The sequence below is a fragment of the Hippocampus zosterae genome, chromosome 5 (assembly GCF_025434085.1).
Source record: "Hippocampus zosterae strain Florida chromosome 5, ASM2543408v3, whole genome shotgun sequence".
NCBI classification, from domain to species: domain Eukaryota; kingdom Metazoa; phylum Chordata; class Actinopteri; order Syngnathiformes; family Syngnathidae; genus Hippocampus; species Hippocampus zosterae.
This window is the reverse complement of record NC_067455.1, coordinates 11,021,593-11,041,775: the sequence shown is the minus strand read 5'-3', so window position 1 is coordinate 11,041,775 and position 20,183 is coordinate 11,021,593. Positions and strand designations below refer to the sequence as shown.

At 42.3% G+C, this 20,183-nt stretch overlaps 2 protein-coding genes across 2 annotated transcripts; one reads left to right on the top strand and one right to left on the bottom strand.

The window, feature by feature from the left end:
* Positions 1-378: 378 nt before the first annotated feature.
* On the top strand, positions 379-12,696 carry si:ch211-257p13.3 (kinesin-like protein KIFC3). The gene is made up of 20 exons (XM_052066072.1): positions 379-558; positions 662-781; positions 995-1,091; positions 1,173-1,330; positions 1,406-1,652; positions 3,605-3,777; positions 3,862-3,927; positions 5,730-5,867; positions 5,938-6,135; positions 6,235-6,408; positions 6,919-7,066; positions 7,134-7,264; positions 9,242-9,353; positions 9,456-9,637; positions 9,719-9,823; positions 9,916-10,046; positions 10,120-10,240; positions 10,356-10,485; positions 10,634-10,863; positions 11,654-12,696. Exons 2-20 carry the CDS (start codon positions 683-685, stop codon positions 11,777-11,779), a joined length of 2,766 nt encoding a protein of 921 aa, XP_051922032.1. The 5' UTR covers positions 379-558; positions 662-682; the 3' UTR covers positions 11,780-12,696.
* ccdc12 (coiled-coil domain containing 12) lies at positions 12,682-18,695 on the bottom strand. The gene is made up of 7 exons (XM_052066143.1): positions 18,529-18,695; positions 16,308-16,384; positions 13,603-13,682; positions 13,373-13,434; positions 13,261-13,295; positions 13,104-13,180; positions 12,682-13,020 (listed from the first exon to the last, which is right to left on the bottom strand). Exons 1-7 carry the CDS (start codon positions 18,610-18,612, stop codon positions 12,941-12,943), a joined length of 495 nt encoding a protein of 164 aa, XP_051922103.1. The 5' UTR covers positions 18,613-18,695; the 3' UTR covers positions 12,682-12,940.
* Between the last annotated feature and the right edge of the window lie 1,488 nt (positions 18,696-20,183).

The window sequence follows — 20,183 nt, the reverse complement described above, 5'->3', positions numbered from 1 at the left end:
GTAAATAGAAAAAAAGTACAAACAAAATGTACCGTAATAAAGATTGTTCATTCATTATATTGATCTATTTTCATTGTTTAGTAAAAACCCATGCTTTGGGTCCCTGGAATTAACTCGCATAAAATAATAATAATAGATCTACAATATTAGAAAGTTGCTCTTCAAAATAAGCACCACTATGTGATTTACAAACTTGCTCCCCAAAAGTAAAAAAAAAAAAAAAAAAATCAAGCCTTGAATAGCAGGTTGTTTGAAAGAGTTAATCATTTTAGCTTTGAGCACTTGAATCATCCCTCAAGCCTCCATCGCAGCTGACTGAGGCTCTGCACTGAGCATGCTCACTGCAGCTGCAGCCTGTAAATGGGCCAAGAGTGCAGAGGAGGAGGAGAAAGGGGAGGAGTAAACAGTCAGATGGACTCCACAGCACTGGGATGCTGTTGCTGGCATTAAAAAGGAGCTGCATGACAAAGATGTGTCATCGATAAAGTGTGAAAAGGGGAATACAAATGACAGCAATGACAAATTATTGCCACAAAGGAGAAGACAATATCTGTTAAGGTAAAGCAGATGGAGTGTTCCGCACGATGGAATGTGGTGACTGTTAAAATTTTTACCGTGGCTAGAAATGTCCTCTGCTGCATGATTTGATTTCAATTCACAGGGTCTGTTGCACAGTGTGGAGATGTACGCCTTCTACTCCCTTTTAATCTACATCTTCTACACTGTCTTCAAGAAGGAGGAGGAGGAAGCCTTGGAGGCATCATGTGGAGCCTCCACAGATGTACGTCGAGTAACATCATATTCATCCTCGGGGCGTCCCTTCGTCAAATAATAACATTTTGCGGGAGGACTGTGCATAAGTCATAGCAAAAACCCGACGGTCAAAATGGGGTCTCTTTCTTGGATATAAACAGTGATTCCACACAGCTCTAGGTGGAATGTGTAAATATTGTGATCCGTACCACCTGACCCTCATTTATCTTGCTGTGCTCAGGAGCCAAGACCTGTTTCCATGGAAACAGGGAGAAGAGAGAATAATGGCCACACCCCCAAAATGAGAAAGAAGGCCTGTGCTAGGCTTAGTGACTCAAGTAAGTGTTCAAAAGAAATAGTGATGAATGTGAATGCAGTCTGATGTTAACTCTCTGTTAATCTGATTTGTGGCCATCCAGGCAGTAGTAGTGACAGTGATGACACGTCCTTGAGTGATGAAGATGAACAAGATGGCTTCGACATCCCTGCTTGCACTCCTCTGGCAGCATTTTTATCTTTTAAACAAGAGTCTGACAAGACAAGGAACTCGCAGGGGCAACTGGAGGCAGCAGGAAAGGTAATATTTTAACACAAATAAGCACATTTTTCATACACCAAAAAAGAAAAATGCAACAAATAAACTTGTGCTCAGTTGGGAGAGTCCCCCTTGATGGCCGTCATGTCCCACCTGCTGAGCTTCCTGGAGCAATACTCCCATTTCCAGCAGCTGCAGCAGCAGGCTGAGAAGTACCGCGTCCAGCTCAAGAGGCACCGGGTTCAGCACCGCCAACAGATGAAGGCACTGCGGACCTCCTACCGTCAGCGCCTCAAGGACAAGAAGAGCATCATTTGTAACCTGGAGGAAGCCGTCAGCCAGCAGCTGAGCCCGCAGAGTGACGGTGAGGGAAAAGGTCGAGCATTAAAAGGAGGAAGGAAGACTATGGCGCATAATTGGACATTTACATGTCTATATGGAGGGTCTGTGAGCCATTAAGTGCATTGCTTTGCGGGTCATCATGACATCAGCTTTTGAAAGATGAGCTGCTGAAGCTCATTCAAGACTATAAATTTTTCATCGGTGTGAATTGTGAGTGTGACTCTCGACAGGCGACGGTCTCCAAAGTTAGCTGGGATAGGCTCAAGCTAATGACACTAATGAGGACAAAAATGTATTGGTGGAGTGCAAAACTGGCAAAATTGACTTTGGTTCAAAGACCACCTATTAGTGACGTAACAGAGACTAGACTGTTGTGTACATACATGCCTTACTGGCTGTGAGTGCCTATCAGCATGGAGCAGATGGCTGTTTGACCTTGGTGCAGAAAGGCAGAACTAATTCTAAGCTCTACGGTCGTGCGCGTGTTTTGAGTATTTTCACATGTGCATGATTCTGGAAGTGATAGCACCACGGAGACGAAAGTGTGTGATGGCCATCTCATGAATATTAACGCTTGCAGGTCACAGGACAAGGATTCGACATTCCTTGTTGAGATTCTCAGGTTAAGGCACAAGAGGTTTGGAGGCGTTTATGAATAATATCTGAGGGGTTTTTTTCCATCTGCACACACATTTACAAGTCTGGCGCATGCAAGTTGGCACGTGTACTTGTGTCGGACTAAAAATAGCTCCTGGTGTTGTAAAGCTGTTTGCTTTGTTTTGCCTGTAACGCAACATGCAAGGCCTTATGAAATGTGCCTGTGCCTTCATACAAAAATACATTCTGGATTAAAATGTCTGTTTCTGTTTATCAAGAACTAATAAAAATAACGTTTGCAAGGCCCGCATTGAAGATCAGAGGTGACATAGCCTGTCTGGCCAGTCTTGCTGGTGTGGTTATTAAGATGCTGCAGGGCATGCTTCTTCTACTCTTATTAAGCTGTTTATGGCCACGGTAGTTCCTGCTTTTGAGTGAGACTACATGTGAGGAGCTCGGTGACCCTAGAGATTCCAAAGACAGCAGCAGCAATAATGTTAGCATCACTGACTCGCTACATGCTGGAGTCTGAAAAGGCTTTAAGTGCATGCTTAATGTTCATTAATATTCCACGTGTGTTCAAGTAAAACAAATAAGAGAAATTGGTTTCATAGGGCCGTTTAGAGGAAAGGCGGTGTAAAAGCGCTACAGTGTATATAATATTGGAGTTTATTATTAATCAATTCTATGTATGCAGTTTAAGTCATTTATTATTATTATACTGTATAAGATATGCTATAATATGGCGGCGCGGTGTTCCAGTGGTTAGCGTATCGACCTCACAGTGCAGAGGTACCAGGTTCGATTCCAGCTTCGGCCTTCCTGTGTAGAGTTTGCATGTTCTCCCTGTGCCTGTGTGAGTTTTCTCCAGGTACTCTGGTTTCCTCCCACATTCGAAAAACATGCATTGCAGGCTGATTGAATACTCAAAATTCTCCCCAGGCATGAGTGTGAGCGTGGATTGCTGTTCGTCTTTGTGTGCCCTGTGATTGGCTGGCAACCGGTTCAGGGTGCCCCCCACCTACTGCCCGAAGACGGATGAGACCCCGCGACCCTTATGGGGATAAAGCGGTTCAGAAAATGGATGGATGGATGCTATAATATATCCATCCAATTTCTATGGAAAGTGTCCTCTTTAGGCTCACGTGTGAACATTTTTTACTTCGGGCGAGAGGGAGGTACACTTTGGCCAGCGAGCAATTGCAGTTACCCAATTTGGTTAAGAGTTGATGAAAATTCACCAATTACAAAGCAGGTTATAAGAGAATTAAAGGACTACTATTTCTGGTTGACCTAATATGAATATGTGTAAGATGTGACAGAATATAATCAGGGCTCATTCCACTGCTATTAAATAGACTAATTGTGTACTTTCAGGCCAGAGCGGCCACGACGCCGGAGCTCAAGCGGGAGTTCACAGCCTGGTGGAGTCTCTGTGCGGTCTGCAAGGGGAACGTAGCAAGCTCAGAGGAGAGCTGCGTCTTCTACGCTCACAGCTTGAACAGAAGGATCGAGACCGACACTCACGTATACTGGCTTTTCAGCAGCAGGTAGATATACAGCAGCATTCAACAACGTAAGATGAGGATGTGTCTCAATTCCCCCCAAAATATCAATCGACTTTTCTTGCACAGATCGACGAGCTTAAAAGTGGAATTGAAGAACGTGAGGAGGAGCTGTGCAGACTCAAAACTGCCACTGTAAGTCCTTTTGAGTGAAGTCACAGTAAATGGGGAAAAAAAACAGATAGTACCTCTAATATATACAGTAAATATAGAGACAGTTGCCGAAATTCATCTGAAAATTCATATTTTGGTTGTGTAAATTATGTGCAATCTCTCAATAAAGTTGTGGAAACACTGCATGACATTACATTCAAGTATCAAACACAGCTCTTAATCAATCCAGCGTCAGGCTGGACTTGAATCTTAAAGTGTCCTCTCCCCTTACAAAGACAGTTTGGACAATCTGTTGTTTCCAATTTTGTTGGATGATGAAGCGGTTCGGAAGATGAACGAATGAATATGTTCCCATGCTGTGCGCGTGATGGGAGGAGTGCACCGGAACTTGAAAGTTTGCGATTGGCAAACATTTTGGGAGCAGCGACAGAGGGTTTTTTTTCTGGGATCATCTCCTTCCTGAAATGCCCACTAAAAGTCATCACAATGAATATGTTCGTTTCCCGACAAAGCAAGAGTCTTTCTGCTTGGCTCTCGACGAAGGCGGACGCTTTTTGCACTGCTCCTCCTGCCCTCACCCCACCCTTTCCGTGCTCGCCACTTAGTCCTTGTGCTGTCTTTGTCTAACTTTTTTCCTAGCCTCCTACCGTATTTTTCATCCGAAGAACTAACCATGGAATTAGTTGGCTGGTCTGTCGATGTAATCAACAACATTTTTTCTACGAAAAGAGCCTTGCCCTCCGGGGACACTTGCTGCCGGATACGCCCTGGATCCATGGAGAAAGTGGAAACCGGTGTGCCTGACAGTACTGTACGTGGAGGATGTGGAAGACATCTACATTATTGTCCTTTTGATAACAGGTATGCTGCTGTTTGGTGTTGGCAGCTTTCTGTTCTATCGCAAAATTCAACCAACGGGAGCGGCTCTATTGGAAGTGAAGGAGCTGCCGGTCACTCTGGATGGCTTGGCGCGAATGTCCAACACTCAGACTCAAGCGGTGACTGAGCTCAGCCGCAATATTGTTGCGTTTTTTGGAGCGACTCCGCGCGGTCGGCAACACAATGGAGAAGTTGCAATCCGCACTGCGGAAAGAATTTTCGGATCTGACTGATTGGCGCCAGTGAGGAGATAGAGACCAAGGACTCAAGGCCCCCACCTCCACCCCCCTCCTTCTCGGCCATGGACTGATAAGCCGGGACTGTCTTCATGATGAGCAGACCTCGACGAAGCAGCTATGACCTGTACACGCATACACATACACAACTGGACAAGCACACGCGCATACACATCCTTGTTATCACCATCTTCATCGCTCCGATTCTTTTTCCCCCGTGACGTGGTTCGCTATGCGGAGCGCAACGATGACCGTGCAGCTAGTCATTTCGGCCGCGTCGCGGTTACCCCCCTCACCCCCCCACCCCTTCCCATTCATCGTCCCCCCTTATTATATGTTATGTCTTGTGACTTGTTGTAACTGTCATATGCTTATTTATGTGCTAGGGTCTTTTTTTTTTATCCTGGACTTAAATTATCGTCGGAAGAGGATAGTTCGAGCGTGTTTTTTTTTCCCCTCTCCCCACCCAGCGTTTTCCTTTCTGAATTCTGATTGTAATTTCCCCATTGCGGGACAAATAAAGGATATCTTAATCTTAATCTTAAAGGCATTGTAGTCCATCCCCTACTGTTGATCAGAGAGAATGGGCTGACACACTTCAAAAATCAAAAGGGGATCAATTCCAGATGTTCCATTTTCACATCCTCTAGAATAAATGAAATTACCAGCTGTCCCAATACTTTTATCCACTCTGCCTTATTTCCTCAGGGCGCCACCGATTCAGAAAAACGCGTGTTGTGTCTTTCGGCGGAGAACGAGACTCTCAAGCAGAGCCTGACTGTCACCCAAGGCCTCCTGCAGCAGCTTACCACCATCCCCTCACAGTCCAGCACCATGCTGATCAACGTGAGATGTGCCGTGACTCCCATTTATTTCCATGGCACATTTTTTTGAAGATTCCTATTGTCTTTCTTAGGAAAACGAGAGTCTGCGAAGCCGGGTTCAGCAGCTGGAGGTCACCCTGCAGCAGCGCGCTGAGCGGCTGTCGCAGCTGGAGCAGCAAAGCCAGCAGAGCGAGTGGAGGAGAGGGGAGGAGCTGAGAAGGCGAGAGGACAGAGTGAGGGAGCTTCAGCTGGAGTTGGACAGAGAGAGGGGCAAGGAGCCTGTGGTTAAGGTACAGAATTGCTTCGGAAGTCTATCATGTGGAAATATTTGACATCGATGCTTGACAAGAGCAGTTTTGAAATACTGTACACCTTAATGTTTCTGCCAGTATATCAACCAGACTGTTGAGGTGGAGTCCCCGGCCACCATAAAGCAACTAGCCAAATCCATGCAGAGGAATGAGCTGCTGTCCGAGAAGTTGTCCAACCAAAATGAGCGTTGTAAACAGCTGGAGGAGCAAATCCGAAAGTCGGATGAATACAGCTGTAATCTGCAGCACAAGGTGCATATCTTCATTCCCATCTTGCCCCCAGAAAGTGTATCATGTGGTATTATAAAACAAAATGAAATAAATAGAAACAATAATGGGGTGTTATGTTGACCTGCATCTCGAACACTTTATTAGGTACATCTACTTAAGAGGAAATAAACCCCAATACATCATCTTCATCAGATTTTTTCCCATGAAGGGGAAGTCAAGACAAAAACTTTCTGAACAACAATATGCTTTGTATGGCCCTACTGGTCTAAACATGCTATTATGATTAATATTGCACTTGTGGAGTATTAATTAAGCAGCAAAATCCACCTATTTTAGGCAGCAGCCATTTTACCACTTGTTGTCGACTGAAAACGACATCACAGTTGCTAAGGACAATGTTATATGTTGCTGTCAGGTCATAATGACAGTTTTATCAAATAAGACAAAAAGTGTTTGGGTTTTTTTGTGGGGGGATATTGCAAACTCCACCTTCAACCTGACTGGTGAAAATATGTTTTCCCCTTTTCATAGATTGCATCTTATGAGCGGGAAATTGGACAGCTGAGAGAGGAGCTGTTGAAGGAGATTGGCCACTTGGAGGAGAGGAAGGAGGAGGCAGTGAGGGCGGCTGCAAACTGCTCAGCAGAACACTTTCAGGACCTGCAGCACCAGTTCTTTGGTCAGTCATATCACATGCACAAATTTAATGTTTCATGTCAGTTAAACAAAAATTTCCCCCCCGACAGGTTTACAGAAGCGTCTGACTGCGCTCCCCCCGACTCTGCGCTGCATGAAAACAGACTATGCCAGCCTGCGGAGCCAAGTTCGTAACTTCTCTGAGTTTTACGGTAGTGCGATCAAAGAGGCAAAGAAACAGGTAACTAGCATCGCATGACAATATATTTACGACCTGAATTATTTAAACCAAAATTCCATTTAATTCAGATGTATTCTTTGAAAATGTATCAATTATTCACAACTGTCTGCTCTCTTTATTTCATATCTTTTCTTTTGGCTGCAATGCTTCTATTAAGTGTATGTTCGGATTGTTTTTGTCCAATCAGATTTCAGCCTTATCTGTTGCTATGTCAATCTAATCTGCCTCGGGACTTCAGAATCAGCAGTGCTGGTCAATGTAACTTCAACTTGCGTGTTCAGTGCATCGCGGATTTTTTCAAACATATTAAAAACATTTTTTTTTTACATATACATGGAGTACAGTACTGTATATGTTACTCTACTGCAGGGGTGTCCAAACTTTTTGCCAAGGGGGCCAGATTTTATGTGGTAAAATGTCGGGGGGCCGACCTTGGCTGACATTCTTTACATTGAACAACAATATTGTTCAACAAATTTTAGTAAGCCAGTCTGTTTCACATTTCCATTTTTATTTTAATTTCAACAATCTTAAGAATTTCTTTTGGTTCATTTGAAACAGGTATATCACATGCAACTGCTTATTCACTTGACTTTTTCTTAAACAGAAGTCTCCTGAGTGCAAATTGATTGATTTGAAACATAAGATGTATCACCATGACTTTTCAATAGTCACAAAACCTTTGACTCGAACAACAGGGAAATGAACAAGCAATACACATATCCACAACTGCAAGGATCATTTGAAATATGACATATCAGTCAATATAAACACGGAGTGATGTCTTGTTAACTCGTGAGTGATGCCCTCTAGTGTCTAAATGCTATTACTAATTTAGTGAATGCTATTACTCATTTAGCCACTAGAGGAAAGCAGTACTCTATGAAACATCACTCACCAGTCTACGAGACCTCAGTCAAGTCAAGTCAAGTCAAGTAAACAGTATTTATAGAGCACTTTCAAACAGCCATCGCTGCATACAAAGTGCTGTACATGGAGCGATTTAACATATACAATAAACAGTAAGACGAATCAGTAATAAGTAATAAGTAATAAGGCGGTAGAAAGCACCAAGCAGTAAAATCAAGAGCAAATCTAAGTCATGCTGAGTCAAACGCCAAAGAATACAAGTGAGTTTTGAGGAGGGCTTTAAAGATGGGCAGCGAGGAGGCTTGCCGAATGTTCAGTGGGAGGTCATTCCAGAGAGATGGACCAGCAACAGAAAAGGCTCGATCCCCTCTGAGCCTCAGTTTAGTTCTTGGTACGTCTAGCAAAGACTGGCAGTCAATGCAACACGTGTTCCATTGCGCCCAACCTGCGGGCCAGACGGCACTGATTTTATGACAGGGGCCGAGGGCCGGATGAAATTCGACCGCGGGCCGGATTTGGCCCCTGGGCCGGACTTTGGACATGCCTGCTCTACTGTATGTGACTCGCTGTTGTTTTGCAGCTTCTGCTGACTTTTTTAAAAAAATATTTTTTTTTTACCTGTTTATGTTAATTGGACGCTACTTCCCGGATTTTCGTTTATCGCGGGTGGTTTTGGTCCCTGTTAACCACGATAAACGAGGGATTGCTGTATATTAAGTTTCTTGAAACCCAATAATGTCTGATTGGTTGGACTGAGCAAAACTTGCTCCACTCAAGGTGATCTAGTAAAGCACATCTAATGATTGGCACATAATGTATTAATACACGAAATAATTGGGATTTCTGGTGAGTGTGATGTATTTAAAGTGTAAAGATTGATTCAGAATCGCACCAAATCATGTTCAAGTTGCCTGCTGTTGTGTTGTTGTTTTTTTAATATTGATGGTTTCTAAAATTGTGACATGATCACCTGATATTAAGAGGTGGATTAATTTGCGTATATCGTCACAGAAGGTCCAGGTACCAAATACAGAACACACCACCACTTGATATCACAATGTGTCCTAGACACACAAAAATAATGTCATCATCATTTTCGTTCGGCAGGTTTCAGCAGCAATCTCTGAGATGTCAGAGGCCAACAAAGACCTTCTGGAGAAATACAGGAAGGAGGTTGCACTGCGCAGGAAGTTGCATGAGCAGCTTGTGGAACTAAAAGGTATGCACTCGGGCAAAGCATAATTATTTTCCTGATACCTCGAGACAAATATTGTCATCTATCAGCAGTTGTAACAACTTCTGTGTACGTCCCGTCGCCCAGGCAACATCCGTGTGCTGTGTCGCGTAAAGCCTGTGCTGAAAGAAGACCAGCACGAGGAGGGCCAATCGGTGGTGGTTACCACAGACCCCGACAACGAGTCCTCTCTGAGCGTGCTGAATAAAGGGAAAGGTCGCACCTTTGAGCTGGACAAGGTCTTCCATCCTCACTCTGGCCAAGAAGAGGTAGCGCAAATCAACAACAAAGACAAGGGAAAGGAATTATCTGCAAAGCTGTAATATAACTTGCATTTTGCCATCTTTCAGGTCTTTCAAGAAATTGAGCCTCTTGTGATCTCGTGCATCGATGGCTACCATGTTTGCATATTTGCATATGGACAGACTGGTTCCGGGAAAACATACACAATGGAGGTCATGAAGTTGCATGTTTTTTTTTCTATAGAACCAATACGAATGTATCATTAATCAAACCAAATGCAAGCTATCTTTGTTTTGCTATTTAGGGCAGTGTGGAGAATCCCGGCATCAACCAGAGGGCCCTGAAGCATCTCTTTCATGAAATAGAGGAGCGGAAGGACATGTGGTCTTATACTGTCACTGTTAGCTCTGTGGAGATCTACAACGAGGTGCTAAGGTACAGCTAGATCCCGGGCGAAGCACGCTGATGGCATTATGAATGCCTGTTAATGACATATTTTGACTCTCAGAGATCTATTGAGTAAGGATGGCGAGAAACTGGACATCAAAATGAACCCCGATGGAACAGGACAGCTGCACGTGCCGGGCCTCAGGGTCATCGAGGTTAAGAGCTTTCAGCATATCAAGAAGGTGACAGACGATTATACTGCTACTCTTCAGTATGATCGCATGGGTGTCAAGCTAATTTTTTCTATGGCCCACAACGTACTTAAGTTTGGACTTTCACATTATTGTCTGTCTTCAGATTTTAGCCATGGCCCGCAGGAACAGGATCACGTTCGGCACTCAAATGAACGAGCACAGCTCTCGCTCTCATGCTCTGCTCTGCATCACCGTACAGGGCACAGACCTCGCCACCGGCTCCAAAACTACCGGTCAGTCGCACAGGCATCAATATTTCAACATCTATGTGAAAAGACCTGCTGTATAATTAATATGATTCGACTTTTTCCCCTAATAGGGACAGATGACATTTCGAAGGTAATTTCAGCACAGCTGACATTTTCTTTTTCTTGCCCCTAGGTAAGTTGAACCTGGTTGACCTGGCAGGATCGGAAAGGGTATGGAAGTCTGGCGCAGAGGGCGAGAGGCTGAAGGAGGCCCAGAATATAAACCGCTCTCTGTTGGCCCTGGGGGACGTCATTCAGGCCCTGAGAGCGCGACAGATGCACATCCCTTTCAGGAACTCTCGCCTGACATACTTGTTGCAGGACTCGCTGGGTAAAGGCAGCAAGACGGCCATGGTGGTGCAGGTAGGACTACAACTGATTTGGAATTTTCCAAAAAGGTTTTTGTGTGAGGTACCAGGACGGGCATAGTGGTTAACGCATTTGCCCTACAGTCAAAAGATCCCTGCTTCAAATGTCACATCTCAATGTGGATTTCACATTGGTCCTCTCCGGTTTTCTCCCACTTTCCCAAAACAAGCATGTTAAGTGCATTAACAACTCTAAATTGTACATGCAGTGGAATGTCAGTATGAATGAGCAATGAAATGTGTACCTTGTCTTCAGTCATTGGAGAAGTGTGTCATTTTATAATTGCAAAGGCTCAAATTTGGAAAAAACAAACCTCTGCTTCATTTCACTTGATCTGCTTTATTTTTTAATGTATAACTTATTGATTTTAAAAAATACACGGGAAGAAGACCTTGAAAATAATATTTTACATATTAAATCACAATTATTTTTCAAAATCGTTCATCCCTACTTGTGACTAATGAGCACAAGCGCTATAGAAAACGGATGAATGAATTGTTGGAATATGTTCACATTGTAGTGGGACATGCAAGGCCAACAAAGGTCACAGATGTTTCTTCAAACGTCATTGATTCACGGCTTATTGCGAGAGTTGCAAAGGGGTGGAACATTTCTGGTAAATCTGCTGGTGAATTTGGGAAATATTCAATGTTGAACACAATTGAAATGTTTTGTACAGTTATCTACTTAATTGTAAAAATATTTGTATCAAGTTCATTTTAAAAAAAAAACAATGTTGCATTGAAAAAAAGTGATGTTGCTGATTTTGCCTTCTTTTCCAAAGGTGTCTGCTCTGGAGCGCAATGTTGGTGAGACACTCTGCTCTCTGAAGTTTGCCCAGAGGGTGTGCAAAGTGGAGCTGGGCCCTGCAGCCAGGAAGATCGAATCTGGCGGCGGCCAGTGTGACTGAACCAGCAACTTCCCGTAGCCACACAAAACAGTTTCAACTCATTATTTGTTACCTTACAATAGCAACCAAACAGCTATCCTGCTCAAGGGCTAACTAAATCTGTCCAGGTCAGACATTGACACAGGCAAACAAGTGAGCACCCCTCGACGTCACCGATTACGTACTTTCACACCACGTGCCAAAGCAACTTCTGCTTCCACCACGTCCGATTCTATGCTTCCTTGAGCCACTCTTGTTTCCCTTTCCTTTAGGAGAAATAAAAAAAATCTGGATCTTCTCACCAATCATCAGCATTTAGAGCAGCAGTAGCATTTGGGTTTACAACTCCCACAAACACAACACGCCATCTTGTGATGTTTTGATTGACATTTTTCCAATGTAGTAGTTACGCATCGGCACTTAATTCACATATTGACAGTATGATAGTTTCTGTGCTGTCTGACGGGAGTAACGCTTTGCTTCTCTTTAGAGCCTTATTTTATTTTATTTGCCATTTAACAAGGGCAACAGCAGTCAAGTAGGTGCAGGTGGCCTTGTATTGTAGTGAGTAGTGCAATATGCGCCTGAGGAGAAAGTATGGGCCTATGTGGACAGTAAAAGCACTTTATGGGTTAAAAATAGGTTGCTGTTATTTCAGACCAGACTACTGAGGTGCTGCCAATAGATATCACGAGTGAATGTCATACCAAAAAAAAAGGAAAAAGTTTCAGTTGTGTTTTCATCATTGTTCCAGTGTATCACCCTCTGAATCAAAACTCAAATTTGATTCACTTGTAGCAAAGCATCAGTGTAATGAGCCATAGTGGTCAATTATTCATTAGAGCGATAGTTTTCCTAATAAACTTGATATATAAGTATTTCAAAAGTGCGTGGATGCTGGATGACCCAATAAAACACAGGGATTTCAAAAACATAAATTGTACTTTACTTCGATTTAAAACATAACCATACGACAGAAAATATGAAAGGTTTAGCCTGGTTGTTTATAATTCAACCACATATACAGATTGTACCATTGGATTCGTATGATACAGAAAAAAAAAAGCACAAGGCAAGACTGGACAAGGTTTCCAGCACACACCTGTGATAAGCTATTCCCAGAATTGGATACCTGCCCTGCTGTTCACATTTCCAGTGTGGCTTTTTTCTCATATCTCCGAATCAGTCTGAGTCTTCCTGTTCTGCTTGTACCGCTCCCACCACACCGGCCAGCTCCACCTCGCTGCCTCGCAAACGATCGCCTGGACACCAGAACCAGATCAATATTAATATTTCGGAAGACATTGAAGATAAATGAGGGGCAAAAGAAAAGAAAAGTACGAACGAATGAGTTCAGCAATGGCCCTTTGTGTTCTCCTTGACAGCTTCTCCAGTTTCTTTGCCACATCCCGCTTGAGATCCCTAGATCCAAAACCACACTGTCAGTCAGAGAGAACCATTAATTCACACCAAAATGAAAGTAACCACAATGGCCTTCTTACCAGTCTGGTTTCCTTGGGGCTAGGTTAGCCAAATCCTGGGAAAATCAAATTTAACACAGTATTTTTAAAAAAAAAAACATTGTGTGCTTCAGAATCAGAAATGAAAACGCACCACTTCTTCAATGATAGGCTCTGGATTGGCTGCCTTTAACTGGTCTTCAACTTTATCCTCCACTGGAAACAAACAAACAAAAAATCTCTCTTAAATCCCAAATAATTATAAATGTGATCATTTGATAATGTTATGTATATACAGTACAACATGTGGACATAGTGTAAGAATATCCTATCCTTTTTTTTGTCCTATTTATAATGAAGAAAAATGAAGATTCCGCAACCAACCTGCTGCTGGTTTGGCTTTGGGGACCTGCCTCTCCTTTAGCTCGTCATCCTCTGGAGTGTAATTTCTCAGTTTCAGCTCCCTGAGCAGAAGCCAAAATGTGAGACAAATCAATTCCAATGAGCAGCTTTAAGTAAATTTGAGCGCAAATGCAGATGAGATCAAAATGATATTCGAATACAGACTTCAAGGGTGATGTGCCGTGAATTTGTCTATTGTAGAAAAAAAACAAAAAATGTCTGGACTCAATAGAGCTTGCCAAAGTTGGACTTCGACACACAAAGTGTAGCCACGGAGCTTCCAGTAGGGGGTAGTGTGTGCTTTAGATGAACTTAAAAATAAATAAATAAAAAGAGGGAGACCATCTGCATCCCTGTATCGCCGCCTGTTGATTGACTCGAGCCTTGGGGATAAAGTCACCTCTTTTTCCCCTCCCTGTGAACCCGTCTACTTAACGCATCCCACCTGCTGCTGGGCACAGACAACAACCGGCCGAGGAATGCCGACCTTGACGTTGTAATTACTTTCATCATGCCTCTTCATAGAGGAATTCTTGGCAGACTCAGCTCAACGACCACACAGGGTCCGGGGAGCTATGAAGGTATAGCGCTGTCTGGCCATGTGTGCAACAAGAAGAGAGTTCTCTGAGCTTGTGAGCAAGCTAGCGACGGCTCTAGCTGACACATTAATCAACATCCCCCCCCCCCACTCTGCCCCACTTTGCAACCAACAGACGCATGCCTTGTATGGCTATAGGCAAGGATGTCTGTCTGCCACTCTTCCTTGACTCCATGCAGCTTAAAGTCTCTGATGAAGAGGCAATGTGAGTGAAAGCATCCATTTCACCAACATGCATGATAACTGATCAAACACATTTGGAAAATACACAAATTTAGATGGAAAATGTGCTTCAAATTTTGTACTGAAACTTCAGCTCAGTCAGCATCGAAAGTAGCTAACTCATTTCTGTTCACCATTAAAATTATTGGAAATACCATGAATCTGTTCCAGACACCCCCCCCCCAACCAGAAATGAAATAAATAAAAACTGTGGAATTTTGTATTGTTTATTAACATTAAACTAATCCGACTGCGGACAGCACAATGTGATTACTTTAAATACAAATCTTATAATTCTCTTTATTTGATGTTTAATTTGAGAGTAAACTATGACTAGGAGAGGCAATAAACAGCTTGAAGCCTGCTGCTGAGTGCGAAGTGAGTCGAGTTCACTGCCACGGACGTACTGAATCTCAAATTATGGCTTACCAGTCAAAGGGGGAAAAAACCCGTTTCATGACAACCCGTATCTCCAAACATTCCAAGTCAGGTCATTCGTATCTCAGGGCATCACTGCGGTTACCACAGTAGACAGCTTATCGTGTTATTAGGTTACGGGGGTGCATGAAAAGGTTAAAGTCAAACATCTTTGAAAATACAGAGAACCAAATAAAAAATATACAATTCGTGTTGAAAAGGGAGTTTGTTCATGAAATATGATGTATCTGTAAAACATGAAGAAAAATTGCAACTTCGGCCCAGATTTTTCTGCCAAAATAAAAAGAAATGGGCACACAAGTCACAAGTTGAGCTTTTTGCGGCCGTCTCTGTCCAGGCTGCTCATTTAACCGATGAACAAAATGGAAACTGACCAGGAATCTTGGAATGGATTGTGTACAGGCTTCAATGTGGCACTTGAACAAATATTGGTACAAAGTCTGACCTTTACAGTGACCATTAAACAACACAGTCACAAGTTCGGTAAAATGTTTTAAGAATTAACTTCAAAAAGGCAGGATTCATATCACCATCAAACTATAATGGCCTAAATATTTATTCCAGACAAAAAGAAACACTACTCTTCTTAGAACAGTGACAGTTCTTGTCGTCATAGTCTCCTTGCTGTAGGCTTGCCCGTCCGTGCGTTTGCACATTTCCATCTAACCCGGTACGCGTTGCTTTTTGAAATCTTACTCTTTGTTGTGTTGTATTAGGTACACTGTCAATATATTTTAGACCTCTCCATATCATTAAATTGTTAATGTAGGATATGTTAGCATATTGGCATTTGTCTTTAATTGCATCTACATGCTCGGCATATCAACAAATGTTCTGTGCATGTGTAGTGTATTGTAATTCATCATTGTGCAACAAAGATGTTGACCATGTGGCTCTTCAACCTGTACTTTGTCAAAGTGATGCCTCATGAAATTTTTAGCACGTGCTACAATACACACTGAGTCAAAAAAATGGGTGTCTTGAATTGCATAAAACAATTGGAGAGATATCTTTTTATTTTCTGCCCTGATTACTGTCATTCGTTATCAGGCAATAATTGCTTTTGCTTAAGAGAAATGTGTTCAGTTGCACCGGTGGAAACACAAAGGCATTCCCTTGTTGTCATCAACTTGCAGTCATTAAGTATAAACAATGGAAAATGTAATTTGGTATGCACAGGCGGCCATCTTTCCTGTCCTGCAAGACACGAAGCTGCAAGATATTTGAGCAGCTCATAACACGAGTTTGTGGCAGTAGCCAGAGTAAACAGCGTTTCGATGTGTCACCAATAATTAGTGTCGAGATGACTTGCAGATAATCGTCACGCCGTTCCTTCACATCGGTTTCACGGCCGTGCGGCGCGGCCAAGAAACAAATAATAGATCAAGACCTTCACAGACACAAACTTGAATTGAAGCGGCAAACTCACTTGTGTCTCTTCTCCGGTGTTTCCTCTTCCAATGAGGCTTTTTTATGCTCTGGCTCCCCATCTTCCTGCTCTCGCCCCTGTTGGAATAAAACAAGAGTCTCCTGGATGAACATAGCAAAACGTGTTTTGAACCCTGTCTGTAAGGTTTATATTGATGTTTAAAGTGCATTATTAGAGTATTGCTACCAATATTTTGTTGTTGTTTGTGTTTATTTGCCAGGTCAATTTGGGTGGTATGATGACTTTCTCCATTATGCTATTTAATGTAGTATTTTTTTTTGTTTTTTGAAAAGGTAAAAAAAAAAATCAATATTCATCATTAGGGAACGTTGTGATTTCCAAAGAATGTTGTGGAGGAGATCGTTTCAAAAATTATAGAAATACAGATTTATAGACATAAAGTAGATATTTGGGGATTCACTACGAGAAGAGTCAACAAAGCTAACAAACTGAACCACGTTTGCAGCAGCATTTCAATCGATCCCAATCACAAGTTGCGACAAAGTACACAAATAACAAGGTAGCACAAATCCTGGAAAAAGAAAAACTGTAACAAAGGATATCAAATCCCACCCAATCTGCATTTTCCTGAAGACGCTTCCTGTCCACATGTTACAACAATTCATAGCTCTGACTCATTCTTGAAGGGGAGTACAAAAGGGAAGCAAGGAATGTCAACATCAAACTTGGCTTGCAAGTCAGTTTACTTCCATATTGTACCGCCCTAGTGGCATGTCACGTGTACAGTGAACGAGCTTCACTATTACAAACTTTGCTCACAATGGACGGGAGACGGAAAGATACCAGTCGTTCAGATGAAGTACGAGTACAATTACGGCCAATAGATGGTGACCAGGCCGCCTCGTAAATAGTGAAAATCCACGTGTAACTGCCAGCCATTCAAATGCATTGGTGAAAAAATTAATGCATTAAAAAATGAATTTTATATATATAATATTTAGGGGTGGCTCGTGGGCCAGTGGTTAGTCGACCTCACAGTGCGGAGGTTGTGGGTTGGATCCTGTGGGGAGTTTGCATGTTCTCCCCATGCCTGGGTGGGTTTTTTTCCGGGTAGTGCGGTTTGCTACCACATTCCAAAAACATGCATGGCAGGCCGATTGAACACTCTCAATTGTCCATAAGTGTGAGTGTGAGCGCGGATAGCTGTTTGTCTCCGTGTGCCCTGCGATTGGCTGGCAACCGGTTCAGGGAGTCCCCCGTTATCATATTACATAATTAAATACAAGGGCATCCACCACACATATCAGTGCAACCCAAAATCGGTCTGCCTGCACCTCCATCAAATCTACCAAAATGACATAACACTACCTGTGGCAATAGTGAGATGTGGTTCTTTGAGCCACCAAATTGCCAGGTGCCCTTTGTAGACTAGGAGGCCAACCATGACGCAGAGTGGTCTGCAAAACTCTCAAAAAGGCAAAACGAGGCTCGCAACGGCACGGAAATAAAGATGCGCCCATTTTTACAGTTCCAGTGTGAATACAAGGCTAAGTATTAAACTTTTCTTATCATTTTTTAGTTCAAAAGAACTGGCATTTGTTTGTACTCACCAAAATTGACTACACAGTAAATGTTTTTTCTGAAGGTGACAGTTTGGCCCTTGAATGACATCGTTTTCGACAGAACGTGCCCTTTTTGGTGAAACAGGTTATCTGGAGCCAGCCTCAGATGGCTTTAGGAGAGAGCAGGCCAATCTATGGGCACATATACGTTGACAAACAACCATTCACACTCACATGGTCTCTGGTACAAATTGGGACACGCATAATGCTGTAAGTACTGAGAAGTATGAATTGAGGTCAAAATAAAGTGCAGTTCTGTTTTGTCGCCTTAAAAGTACGCGCTAATCCGCTTTAAAACAACTTATTTAGTCTTTCCGAAGACTACCTTCCGAAGAGTAGTCCATACTACTCGGTGACGTCACCGTTTGATAAACGCTCCGTCGCAAAGCGACGACAAAACCAATGTAAAATACAATATTGCCGCTAGTTCACAGTCCTGTTTCATGATATCGTTTTATAAATATTATTCTTGTCCGTGGAATGCGACAGAAAAGTCCAGAAATAAGGTTAAGAACCGTTAGCAGTCATACACCAGCGAGTTACATGCTAACATAGCTAGCCATACATTTTAACTTAGTATTGACTGTTTTTGATCATTAACTCTACTTTGTGTCTGCCCGACTTGTATCTGTACTTACGTGGAGTTGTTTATCCCTCAACGCTTTCAATCTCTCCTTTCGCTTCAGGGCTTGTTCCTGTAGTGACCCGATATTTTTTTCCATGTTTAGACGCTCCACGCTTCTCTGTAGTTCTTGATTCCATTACAAATCCTACGTTAGGTTAGTGTAATCAACTGAAGAGAAATCGATTGCATATGCCTGCTCTTGTTGGAGTCGTTTTTAAAAAATAATTTTAACAACACAAATACTATATGTATAATTTTATGTACAATTGTTGTATTTTTGTATGTCCAGTATGCATGTTGGATTGCACTTGATTAATAATTTGTTTTAGGAATGGTAAATGGTAGTTTAAAAAAAGTTTAACTATTTCACACTCAGTTTCAAGCAAGAAGTCCATGGTGTTTTTATCGAATGCATTTTCAAAAAAAAAATTAATTCAAATTCAAGTAAAAAAAATCTGGATTGTTGTAGGAACCTTTATCGTTCAAATGTGTTGATGTTAAGATAATAAGATAAAGATAAGATATCCTTTATTTGTCCCACACTGGGGAAATTTACCCGTAGTTCGTTGAGTTTCTTCTGCAATGGAGGAGAACAGATGCAATTAACCACTAAGTGATACGAATGATGGAACTACAATTTACAACTGATTAGGTGTGGTAGTAGAATTATTTACCCTTGGCAGCCAAATATGTACCCTGAGATGCAGATTTGCTGACAAATATGTACCCTAAGGTAGGCGACACCCAATGATAGCCTATTTGCCAACAAACTGTACAAATTGCCTCCCAATATGTACATAGGTGTACCCTGGAGAGCCCTGTTCAAAGTGACACGCCTGATAAGTATTGGACCCTTAAATATTTAGCATTTTTTCCCGACAGTATAGCCGGGCAATAATAATAATACTGTAATAATAATACCATGGTTAAGATTCATATAGCGCACATCAAGGGATCCAGTGACATGGAACAATATTTCATGGGAATCATTAAAATCGGGTTGTGTGTGTGTGAGTGAGTGAGTGAGTGAATGAGTGAGTGAGTGAATGAGTGAGTGAGTGAGTGAGTGAGTGAGTGAGTGAGTGAGTGAGTGAGTGAGTGAGTGAGTGAGTGAGTGAGTGAGTGAGTTTTTGTAGTCATGTTACAAAATTTAAGCTTTGGTGAACAGAAGGTGCTTAAGGAACTGCATGTATATAGATGGACTTATTGATGTTTTAATTGATTCAACTCTTTGCATACCATAATGCAACCATGAGTCAGATGTAGGACAGAGAGAGAGGCGCTTTCCCACCATCAGTTCGCAGTTCAGGTAATAGTGTGTAATCACTCAAATTTAGGTGGGGCTAAAGTGAAAGATGGCAAACAATGTAATCTATTTGCAAATGTGGTTGTTTTCCTTGGTATCTGTTCAATTATTTATCAATGTAACACCTGTATCCTGTCTTATTTATTAGCCACCAAAGTAACAACAATGTGCTGCGTTTTCAGCATTAAGTGTGCAAACTGCAAGCTTCATCAACAAATAGAGTTTATTATTAATTTATATGATAAAATAAAGAGGGTCACCAGTGACTATAAGGATGGTTAATCTGTCTCACATGTCCTGTGTTGTTTTGCATTGAAATCTATACTGGAACAAACACAGTTAACACAGTTCTTCTGTGAGTC